The following is a 12455-nucleotide window of genomic DNA, read 5'->3' on the forward strand; positions in this document are numbered from 1 at the left end:
AGGACCCGGCGGCGAGCCTTGGTCGGCGGGGCGGGTAAGCAAGGCTGGGCGGGTAAGCAAGGCTGGGCGGGAGGAGGGCTCCGAGGGCTGCCCGGCTGATGGGGACAGGTCGGGGCTGAGCACAACCTGCCGGGGTACCGATCCCGGGCGCGTAGACCGGAGCTGGGACGTACCTACCGCCGGGTGGGCGTTGCGGCGACGCGCCGGCCCTGGGCGGCCGAGCCCCCGAAGTCACCTTGGCCGGGGCTTAGCGCGGTGGACGGGCCAGGGGTCGGGGTCGCATTCAGCGAGGGAGCTGACCTTCCCTGGGGCCGCGAGTGCCACAGACAGGCGACACCCGCCGTGGGCCTGGGGGTGCCGACTGCGGTCTTTCTGTAAAGGGACCACCGGCTTCTCACCCTCTAGTCACACCTTTAGTGAACTAATGGGTGTGACCTTGCGAGAAACACTTTCCTTGGTGTATTAGGATCGAGTGTGAAATTCAGTCCTACGCTTCTACCGTAGTGAAACTAAATTTTTTCCCCGATTATAAAAATTACACAATCTCATTGTTTTTATAAGTAACTTAAGTAATATTAAGTATGTATAATAAATGGAGGAAAGTACTAGAAATTCCAACAGCCAAAAAAATGTTCACATTTGGATTTACTGCAGCTCTAGTCAGTATGAGTATATATTTACATTATAATTATGAAATGTACTTTTAAATGATTGTATATTTTGAATATAATAAAGCACATTCATTTAAAAAGCAGATGATGGATGCCTAAGAATATTTTAGGATCACGTCTGTCAAGTCCAGATATGCATGATCACTTTTAACCCATGCGTGGCCTTTCTTGCTCTGGCTGTACCGCACCATGTATTAGTATCTGACCAATTCCCTGATGACAGGCATTTGCTCTTCCAGTTTCGTCGTCATCAGAGAATAGCGGGTAGTGGTTATTAGTCCGTACACTCGTCTGCCTTCTTATCCAGTTTGTCTCCTTAGAATAATTCCTGAAGTGAATGATGGCTTAGAAATTATGGTACTATTTAAACTGATTCATAATGTCCAACTGCCCTCTAGAAAAATTGATATCCCCTCTCCACCCCGCCCACCCCAGAGTGCGAGGCTGCTTCCGTCTCCACGGGCTGACCAGCCCTGGGTATTGAAAACTTTTACCAGTCCAAAAGGATGCGTTAATGTTTTTATTTGCATTATTAATGAGACTAAACATCTTTTTCTTCGTTTATTATTATTTCTTTGGTAAATCATCTGTCTTTTCCTTATTCTGTGGGTGTGTGTATGTTTTATTAGCTGAGAGGAATTTGAATTAGTATTTTGAACCTGGTACAAAAACCTTCCCCAGTTTGTTGTCCCTTTCGATTAGGGTTCCTTTTCACGGTATTTTTTCCTATTGTTTTGTTCTAATATTGTGGTTCTTTAAGCGGCATGTTTACCTCCCCAGAGGTAGAGGAACTTGTTTTACCTGGGCAGTAGCCTCCCTGGAATGGTTGGATCTATAAGTACTGACCCCTCCTACCCGTTCCCCGCTCGAAATCCCTTCACTTGAAACTAAACATGGGGCACCAAATCGCTTTGGATTTTTGAAGAGAAGGTACTGTAGGGCGTTTGGTTAATACTGTCTATAATTATTTACAAAATAAAAGGTGTTCTAGTCTCTAGATGACAGTTTCTTCCTCAGTAAAGAGAAAGGATTATCAGGTCTTTATATTAGGAAGTGTTTCTTTTTAATATAAAGAACTGACCGTTGCCTATGGACTTTACTAAAGTTTAGATTTTATTGGCAAACACCTACTTCTGTATGTTCAAAAAAGAATGGGAGTGTGCTATAATTTAAATGTAAATAAAATAATACTTTAATCACTGTATAGCAGTGATTTTCAACTCACGTGCCACAGCACAATCTTTAAAACATTGCCAATACCTGACTAGTCAGGGACATTGACCTCTTTTCTCTTAGATGGTCAAATCCAAAAATGGCAACAGTCAACACAATAGCCGTCTGGTGTGAATGAATCACAATTATACTTTTTTGGGGTCATATCAGCACAAACTATATTTTTTGGTGTGCTGCCGAACTTTAGTAATTTTTTGTATGTGCCATGGGATGGAAAAGGTTGAAAATTGCTGGTCTGTATTATGGTACACAAAAGAGTCTCTTTGGCTTCAGTGTTGGAAGTCCTCCTTGTCCACAGTCCTATTTCATCTCTGCTCCTCTTTGTTCTCTGCTCTTCTATTTTAGTAGGTAGGTTTATACTGCATGAACATTGGAAAGCTCAGTTTTGTTTATATATATTTCTTGATACATAAAACTCATTTACAGTTCAAAACCTACTGAATTCCTTCCATTTTACACTGAAGAAAGTAAGATCCAAGCCCTGCTTAACTTCTAACATGTATTTAGTGTCTACCATGGCTCAGAAACTGGAATTTATACAGACATTGCCTCACATAACTGAAGTAATTCTGAAAAGTTAAATTTGGGGGCTTCTCGCTTGCTTCTTCTGTAGTAACTACCAAAAGTAATGTCACTAAATCTTATTGTAAATTTGACAGTATAACCTAGTTAAATTTGAAAGGATTTATTTAAGACCTAAGAGCCTGATCCTCTCCTCTTTGCTTCTACAGACTCTCCCAAGCATGACTTTTTAGTTAGTGCTTTTTGTTCCATGTATCATTTCTTTAAAGTTGATTTTTAAAAACCAGGAGTGATTTATTATGTTTCAATTACAGCTGACATTCAGTATTTTATATTTGTTCAGGTGTACAGGATAGTGGTGAGGCAATTGTGTAACTAACAAAGCGACCCCCCTGATCATTCTAGTGCCCACCTGGTACCATACACAGTATTACAACTTTATTGTCTGCATTCCCTCTACATGCTTGTGACAGTTTTTGTGGCTCCTTAATCCTTTCACCTTTTTCCCAGTCCCCCTCCACACATCTGGCAACCCTTAGTTTGTTCTCTGCATTTGTGAGTCTGATTTTGTTTTATTTTGTTCTTTAGATTCTGTGTATAAGTGAGATCACACAGCACTTCTTTTTCTCTTTGACTTACTGCACTTAGCAGAGTGTTCTCCAGGCCCATCCATGCTGTCCTGTCCCAGACGTGCTTCAGATCTGAAACCTGGGAGTTCTGAAAGCCTCCGTCCTTTTGAACCTCGCGTTCATTCACCCAGAGTCCTGTTGACCCTTTCTTAATCTCAAATCCCTGTGCTTGTCTCTAGTCCCCTACTACAAAGCCAGCCTAGGCCATCATTTCCCTGATAAATGCAACGGCCTCCTCGTTGGTCCCACTGTCTTGCCCTCTTCCGGTCCACAGCATACACACAGCAACGCTGGCTTTTCAATTTGTTTTTGCAGAGGCACCTCAAAATAAAAACCTAAGCCCCTGCTTACCTTTCTAAAGTATGCCATTGTCTCTCTCAAACCACACTCCTGTAATTAGCTAGCTGAATGCAAATATGGACGCCTTGAACTCTATACAAACTGCATTTCTGCCTTAGCAACGCTAAGGCTTGCTCCCTGGTCTGCCCAGCAGCTGGCTCCCATTTGCTCTGCAAGATTGAGCTTGGATAGCTCTGTGAGGGCTGTCCTTAAACCACTGGGCCTGGGGCTGGTGAACTACATGGCCTGGGGGCTAACAATATTTTTTACATGTGTCGTAGGTTGGAGAAAAAATACGCAGCAGAGACTGTCTGTGGCTCACACGGCACTAAACTGAGAAGCTTTGTGAGGGACGCTGTGCCTCAGGTCACTGTCACATAGTATTGTCCCTGGCACCATACCAAATGATCAAATAGTTAAATGACTAAATTTCATTTTTTTAGTTTGTCCTAGAAAATAAAGACCCTCAGGCAGTGCTCTTTATACAGACTCACCTGGACAGTGAACATCTCATTTGCTTTTAAGAACAGCACAACAAATGACAGACACTTGCAGGCAGGCTTTAATAAATGCGAACACAGGCACAGGTTCCCGGGGGGATGTAAACACATTCCATTCCTCAGCTGCGTTAGGCTTCTTCCCTTTCTTAATCTGTTTGGACAGGAACGAGAAAATGATCTGCTTTTCAAGCAAGAATTTCCTTAAATAGGGCCTGTGATCTTCTTGGTTTTCTGTTTTATTAAGAACTGATCATCTGAATCCTAGGACTTGCTGCAATAAATATTGATCTTCCTTTCTGTCCACCTGTCGTGAGCTAGCTGTTGCCTCCGAGATCCTGGTGAGTTTATTGTGGTTAAAGGATGCTTTTAATTTCTGCATCAACACAGACTCTCTTTGTCGGTTTCTCTAGAACAGTACTTTCTTCCTCTACTGGGTCATTACATTCCCTTTTGGCTTTTGTTTCTGTCTCATGGAATAAATGTGGGTCCTCGATGCGTCCCCTGCGTACACAGTGCTGAATCCGGGATTCTAATCCTTGGCACTTAGGACGATCCATTAGGGGCTTATATGTGCGCATTTTCACTCCTTCTACAAAGGCGCTGGTGTGCTTTATGACAGGGGGCTTGACATTTCTCCATTCTATCACTCCTTCCGTCTCTGTTCCTGTAACACATACAGCCAGGCATTACATGGATACTTCACCACCACAGAGTCACCTCCAGACCTTATATACATCCATCTCCCCATAACCCTGTATAACTTTGGTTCTAGTAAGTAACTTTATTGGTGGATTTCCCTGTCATACCTGTCCCACAGGGTACTGAAACAGCGTCAAGTCCTTGCAGCATGCTATACAACACGTGGGTCTTAACAGCCTGGTTAGCCCATTGTTGTTGCAGGTGGGTAATGTTGAACTCCTGAACCTCCCGATCATAGATCCACTTGATATTTTCAAACTTGCAGTCATATAAGACTAGAGGAAATTCCACAGCCATACTAGAGAGAAAGAGAGACAAAATAGTATGAATACACAGCAACCATCCAAAAGTTCTTGAAAAACAAGGTTAAAAGGAGGGAAGAAACTTTGTCAATATTAAATATCTAATAGGTAAGAAAATATAACAGTAACGCTAACCTTGCACAACATTGTAACTAAAAAAAAAAAAAAAGACAAACCTTAGGTCACCTGGTTAGGTTGGATCTATATTAGGGTAAATATCAGTGGTAACAGGTCACCTAGAAGTGAGTTGACTTGACTCCACCATACGGCTATAAAATTAAAAACAACTGATGATGTTTTTCCAAGCTTTTGTGTAGTATAAAGTGGAAACGTACTTAATAGATTTCACTGCTTAGAAATGAATTATTGGTCTTTCTGACTTCAGCCTGCACTTAAAAAGGTGATTATTTTTCCTACCTTTCCTGCCATTTCAGAAACTGAAAATTAGGAAAAATTCCAAAGTATAGTAGCATGACTACTCCATAATACAGAGGAAGCAAGATTTAATATGAATAGTGTGAATGATCACTGTTTAACTTCAGCAGGCCCTAACTATACCTCTTAACATAAATTCAAGGGGGAAAAAAATGTAGGAATGAATGTGCTTTTCTTTAAGGGGCTGGTCCAAACATCTGTTTCCTACTACTGGGATAGAAGTGTGCCAGAAGAACATTCAAAGATACTGCTCCCTCCTACATGTTTATCACATTCTACAAGTTAGACTAAAAGCTTCATGAAGAAAGATTCAGTGACTTTATTTAGACAACTGTGGGGAGAGAAAGATGTGCTAGAATATATTTAAAGTAACCTAAAGCAATAGCTGTTTTGTAATAACAAATTTTTTGAATTTACCTGTATTGAGGTTTCTGGGGATTTTTCTCTACGTTGAGCAGCTCATCGATAATCTCTGGCTTCTCCATTCCTTGGCCAATTAGAAAAAGGATCGCCATCATGCAGCGGACTTGATGATAAAGGAAGGCCTGGCCAGTCACTTCAAACTGACATAACTGGAAAGGGTCTTGCCATCTCTCCTCAGCCAGGCTCTGGCCCACTAGATTTACTTGAGCAGACAGAATAGTCCTTTGAAAATTAATCACTCCGTTAGCTACATCCATTTTACATAAATTCCTAAAATCATGTGTGCCCACATACTTCTGAGCCGCACAGTTCATGGTTACAATGTCTAAATCAGCACGAGGGAAAAAATAGGAGTATGTCCGCTCAAGACAGCTGAACCTAGCACTGAAGCTAGGCTCTGCCGGGGCCCAGGCCAGCACACGGATGTCTGGAGGGAGCACCCGATTGAGAATGTAAGTATAACGGATCTCTTCAGCAGCATCGTTGACTCCATCTTTTAAATTAAAATCCTCTGAATTCCTGTCCTTTGGAAAGTGAGAACGAAGGTCAAGAGAAATCACCTGTGGAATTAGAGAAAGATACTGTTAGATACACAGAATCCGAATCCCCAGTATGTACACCTAGAATATATTGATGTTTGCTTTGAGAAACAGTCTCGTGGCCCTTACCTGTCCAAAGGCACTAACTCCTTTGTCGGTCCGCCCACACCGGTGATAGTTGGACGTCTGTCTGCTTTCTACTAGTCGAGTCTTGGTTAGAGCCTCAAACAGTTTCTCCTCAATGGTGTTGTTTGTGTTTTCCTGACTGGCAAAGCCCTGGTACCCCCAGCCCAAATAGGCTATCTTCAGGGCGACATGCCTTCGCCCATGAGCACTGAAATCAAATGCGCGCTTCGCCTTGCCAGCTCCGGAAGAACGTTCTCTAATATTTGAGTCCTTGGTGTTGGCCTGTTCTCTTTTAAGTCTCTGAACCTCCTGCTCCAGTTCTTGTACTCTTCTTAGGAGTCTGTCAGTCTGGACTCTGTCTGTGTCGTTTTCAGCCATGACAAGCCAATCCCAAGGATAATCAGTCATATGGGTCCACACCGCCTGAAAAGAGAGTGAAAGGATTCAGCACTGGTTCCCTTGGTCATGTCAGTAGCTTTGCATTATATTCAGATAGCATCTAAGGTTTAATTTAATGCCTTAAGCAGACTTTTGCTTCTGCCCAGGTACGGGTTGACCATCCACAGATACTGTTCTTTTCCATCCTGTGTGGCCAGTTCACAGGGGAAAAGGAAAGCAGTATCAGAAATATTCAGCTAGCATTGTTAAGGTTTAAATAGAATTTAGAAAAACTGTAGATTTCATATCTCTAATATTTATTCACAGAGATGAGTAAGGACTGATGTTATTGATATTTTCCACCTACATTTCCTTTTGACTTCTCATTACATTTGTTCAATCTTTCCAATCATTTTCTGTTGATAAGGAATATAGACATCTACTGTGAGTGTCTATAACTTTCCAGTATCTCAGATAAAATTAGTGGCTTTTATGTTCTATCATCTAATACTCAGGTTTGTCTTAAAGGTGGTATAATAGAAGCTAGCCTGATTGAAGAAATTTGTCAGTGATAGTACTATACATTGGAAGTGGAACCTGGAGTCAAGATTTTACCATTTGAAGCAATTTTGATGGCAGAAAAGAGGTAATTCAACAGCATGATCCTTTTTTTAAGTCAAATTTAATGCATGTTCTGAAAAAAGATCTCTGTACCTCTAGCAGTTAGAAAAGTTAGTTTAGATAATGTAATTTAGATATCAGTGTTGAAATTCCTGGCATATTTCAATAATCTGAGGACAGCCTTAAAAATGGTACTAGACAACCTATGACTGATGGTTACTTCAGTAATAGATCATTTCCACATCTAAGGCTGACTATGTCTAGTTAACTCAGTTATTTGCCCTTTGAATTTCTATATCTGTAATAGATTAAAATTTCAACTTAAAACACTAAACTATAAAAGCACTAGAAGAAAATATGAAACAACTTTCTTAAAAGTCTTGGAATGGGAAAGGCATTTCTAAGTAAAACACCACAGAAACCCAGAAACCGTAGAAAACCAAAAATGTGACTACCTAAAAATGAAATTTTATGCCAGCAAAAAATAAAGTCAGAAGAAAAGTTAATGATGGTAAAAGGCTAACTTCAACTCCTTTAATATATAAGTATTTCATGAATATATACATCAGTTTTAATATAAAAATCTAAGAAAAAGTCCAATAACCCGAGAGGTAAGTGGAACAAGAACAGCATTTAATACAAAGAGGAGGGAGTAAAAGCTTATAAATGTATGAAAAGATGCCCAATTTTATTCAGTTTAAGTAAATCCCAATTTTATATGTGAACTTTTTTCTTTTTTTTTAACCAAACTAGCTGCAAAGACTAGGAAGTTTGATAGTATACCACGTTGGAAGAAGAATGGAGAAACAAACTCTGTAACACACTATTAGTACAACTTTTATTTGTTTGTTAAGATTTTATTTATTTACTTTTAGAGAGAGGGGAAGGGAAGGAGAAAGAGGAGAGAAACATCACTGTACAAGAGATGCATTGATCAGTTACCTCTTGTACACTCCCAACTGGTCCACAACTCAGGCATGTGCCCTGACTGGGAATCAAACCAGCAACCTATTGGTTCGCAGGCTAGTGCTCAATCCACTGAGCCACACCAGACAGGGCTATTGGTACAATATCTTTAGAGGGCATTTGATAACAGCTATCAAAATTGAGCACACATCTATTCTACTTTTAGAATTTTAACATACACATATGTTTGTATAAGTATGTAAAAATTCATAGATACTCACTGTAATACTCTTTTAACAGCAAGACTGTAGGCCTAAAATCAATCATGAACTAGCTGAAAAATAATGGTACTTGCATACACTGGCATTCTATGCAATTTACTAGCTGTGTAACCTTGGGCTAAGTTATTTCATCTTTATGCCTCGTGTTACTCATTTGTGAAAAGGAGACAGAGTACCTATCCCACGGTTGTGAGGATTACATGAGTTAATGTAAAGCACAAAGAACAATGCCGGATACACGAAGTGTCCCTCCAAGCACAAACTATGTAATGTACATTAAGCGTTATGCCCCATGTCATGGAGGCTCAAGCTTTCCTTATGCCAGAACTCACCTGTCCCGTCTTAGGAGTTACTAAAGGTGGCGAGAACTACCAGGAGTAGAAAGTGGGAGGGAATAACAGAGTTGAAATGAAAGCAGGTAATAGTTTCTCCAGAACTGAGTTAATGCCCCCCATCCCTGCAAAGAAACCTGTTCCTATCCTATATTTTATTATATAACTATTGTAGTTATAATTGCCTCAGTCACTCTTCATTTCACTGCTATAATATAATAGACGAGAGGGGAATGAACAGTTTATGAGCTGGGAACTTATTAGAGAACTGATGAGCGTTTTCTCTTGCAGAAGATCCTACAGTGTAGGGGAAGCAATGGAGGAACTCATGGGACCCAGTGGACAAAAATGGGCCAGTATGGACCCAGAAGAACGAACGTTAGCAGCCGCTACAGCTTTCACCCGTATCTGTGCAGGGCAGGGTGAGGGGGCCGTCAAGAGAGAAGCCCAGTCTACCCAATATGATCCCTACAGCAAAGCTTCAGTGACCCCAGGAAGGCGACCTGCTGCTCTTCCTATGCAACTGCAGTACCCACGTGCGCAGAGTGATGTCACTCCAGAAACAGCCTCAGAGGCCTCCCAAAGACTGCGAAAGCGGGTGATGAAGAGAAAAGTGCTGCGTAGGAAGCCGGATGGGGAAGTGTTAGTGACAGATGAGTCGACTGTCAGTGAATCCGAGTCTGGTACAGAAAGTGACATGGATATCTGGGACTTAAGACAAAGGCTGATGAACATGCAGTTCCAGAAAGACAGGGAATCCCCTGTTGATATTTCAGAAAAATTTAATCTACCACATGAATACCAAGGAATTTCTCAAGATCAGCTCACTTGCTATCTACAAAGAGAAGGAATGAGCCCTCCAGCTTATGAACAAGACCTGATTGTTGCCAGCCGATCCAAGTCCTTTATTATCCCAAGGCTGGACCAGTTAAGCCGAAACCGGGGCAAGATAGACCGGGTAGCCCGCTATTTTGAGTACAAACGAGACTGGGACTCAATGCGGTTACCTGGTGAAGATAACAGGAAAGAATTACGCTGGGGTGTCCGAGAACAGATGCTTTGTCAAAGAGCAGAACCCCAATCCAAGCCTCAGCACATATATGTTCCAAACAATTATCTAGTACCAACTGAGAAGAAAAGATCTGCCCTTCGTTGGGGTATTCGCTGTGACCTTGCAAATGGTGTCATGCCCAGGAAGCTTCCCTTTCCTCTTTCTCCTTCTTAAGGCTTTTTAAAAAACCTGTCTCTCCTTTCACATAATTGGAATAACCTGGTATTCCATATCTTTCCTTTTATTTAAACAGAAACAACTAATGTGAAAGTCCAAGAGAAGTCATGCCGGAGGAAGAAAAATAGACCTGGCCTTTCTACTTGTCAGATTAGTAAGCACAATCAGCTAGCACTGTTACTGTTCTATACTCTTTTTACCTTCAGCCAATGTGAGTTGCTGTTTTTATTAGTGTGTTTTTCAGGTTGGTGGGCATTAAGCTTATCCATTAAAGAATTTTGGAAGTTTGTGGATTTGCCCTTATGATTTTGCTTCCAATTGTACTCCCCACCATATTCTCACCCCCTAAATAATGAGAGCCAAAGGGAAGGAGCAAACCTGCTCTTTCCACACCCAAACCTAAAGGAAAGAAGAAAAGTAACAGCACAGCTCTCCTTCATTAGTAACTCCAGCGAACTGCTTTTTAATAGATGCTCAACATCTATGACATACAGGATTCTAGCCCGTTTTGTTTCAAAAACATTTAAATATATTGCCCTCCAGTTACTTCTAGAATGCTATGTTTTTTATAATTTGTCACTAGGTTGTCTTAGAAATTATGCCTGTCACTTGAAGACTATTCCTGTTCCGTAACAGAACTTCAAACTGCTTACATCTGCAACCAGATGCAGCTGTGAGAACTAAAAAAGAATAACCTTGACCTATCTGCTAAAATTCATTTTCTCGACTATATTTAAGCTACGTCATTCATTCACCCAGTTCCACCGTAGGCATTTATCACTGAAATAAAATAATCAGGGACTCAATATCATGTGTAGGACGTATTAACGGTAAATAAGTAAAAACTGCAAATTATATGATAGGCGATTAGAACGTTAGTCATTGGGAATCATGGAGAGCTAATAGAAAAATGCAAATTAAGTGAAACAAATAGGTTCTAAACTGCAGTATGATCTCAATCTTTAATCCATACACACAAAACAAGGAAAGAGCAAAATGTAACACTGGGTAGTGTGATTAAAGGTAGTTTTTATTTTCTATTTTTTAAAAAAGTTAAAAGCCACATGACATTTTTGCATGCAAATTACAGCACATCGCTCCAATGATTATATGTACTTCAAAGCCCAGTATTACCAAATCAGTTTCCAAAGTGATTATCTAGTTCAAGCCCTTACTTAACCAAAGAACCGGTCCAAAGCGTTTAAGGGCGTGTTAGTAAGGTGTGTGGCAAAAAGAGGACTCGCGCCCAAGCCTCCTGGTCAGTGCAGTGCTTTCTCCGGCACAGCACACCCTTCTCAGGGTGGAGGACAGGGGTTCGTTCCCACACAGGCCTCGAACGCCGGAAGGAGGCCGCCCCAGCACCACAAAGAGGGTACTCCTGCGTGCGCCGAGCACCGCGCAACACTGAAACAGTCGTCACTAGTTTCGACACATTTTTTAAAGTTCAAACGGTTTTAACCTCGAAAATATTAACTAGTGGTGTAGCAGGAAGAGCATTCCCACGATAAATTTTATTTTACACAAATGAGGGAAGGAGGGCTAACAGACACACAGGATCAGAAAACACGAACCTGTGATCACTAACACTGGAAAGCAATCCCCCAAACGAAGAACGTCGCCACGCCATCCCCCACCCCACCTACTGGGATCCCGACCTCTGATAGTATTTAGTTTTAGGAGCAAACAATTCTCACCGAGGCAGCAGAGGCTTCACAGTGCAAGGGCCCTCTAAGAACCTCCTGCCGCGAGTTTCCGCCAGGAGCTCCAAAAAGCCCTTAACACAAACACACGTTCTTATGCGAGATCCCACTCCCATATGATGGCACTTACCTGAAAAGGTCAAGGAATGAAAAGGAGGCTGCGAAGAGAGAAACGTCCAACTATTTGTCCATTTGTCCGTTCCTCTGTGCAGAAGCCAGAAAACAACCCCTTAAAGTCCACACTTAGCTTCCGGCCGTCCGCGAGGCGGCTTTTCCCGAGACAGGAAACTGTCGGCTTCCATCTCCCGAGCGCTCTCGAGGGCTCATGGGAGTTGTAGTCCAACTTTGCGGGAAATGTAGTTCCAAGAGCGAGGGGGTGCAGGCTTGGCGTGGAAATCAGCCTAGTGTTTTCCAGTCTGGCCGCTGTTTCTCCACCTAAGGCCTGGCGCACGTAAAAAATAAACAGGTAAATTCTAGTGTGCTAAGATAATAACTTTTCAAAGCTCTGCCACTCCCATACGAAAACTAAGATTAAAGAACCCGGCTCGCTTTTATGCCTATTTAAATTCATAGAAAGTTACCATTGCGAGA

At 41.7% G+C, this 12455-nt stretch overlaps 2 protein-coding genes across 2 annotated transcripts; one reads left to right on the plus strand and one right to left on the minus strand.

The window, feature by feature from the left end:
* Positions 1 to 4020: 4020 nt before the first annotated feature.
* PUS3 (pseudouridine synthase 3) lies at positions 4021 to 12168 on the minus strand. The gene is made up of 5 exons (XM_090292119.1): positions 11995 to 12168; positions 6422 to 6841; positions 5748 to 6313; positions 4701 to 4891; positions 4021 to 4558 (listed from the first exon to the last, which is right to left on the minus strand). Exons 2-5 carry the CDS (start codon positions 6824 to 6826, stop codon positions 4248 to 4250), a joined length of 1473 nt encoding a protein of 490 aa, XP_090148245.1. The 5' UTR covers positions 6827 to 6841; positions 11995 to 12168; the 3' UTR covers positions 4021 to 4247.
* Positions 7285 to 10452, plus strand: HYLS1 (HYLS1 centriolar and ciliogenesis associated). Its single transcript, XM_090292120.1, has 2 exons — positions 7285 to 7442; positions 9228 to 10452. The coding sequence occupies exons 1-2, from the start codon at positions 7429 to 7431 to the stop codon at positions 10159 to 10161; spliced, it is 948 nt and encodes a 315-aa protein (XP_090148246.1). The 5' UTR covers positions 7285 to 7428; the 3' UTR covers positions 10162 to 10452.
* Positions 12169 to 12455: the final 287 nt, after the last annotated feature.

The sequence above is a fragment of the Furipterus horrens genome, unplaced genomic scaffold (genome assembly GCF_987537825.1).
Source record: "Furipterus horrens unplaced genomic scaffold, mFurHor1.1.pri manual_scaffold_11, whole genome shotgun sequence".
In the NCBI taxonomy this organism is placed as follows: domain Eukaryota; kingdom Metazoa; phylum Chordata; class Mammalia; order Chiroptera; family Furipteridae; genus Furipterus; species Furipterus horrens.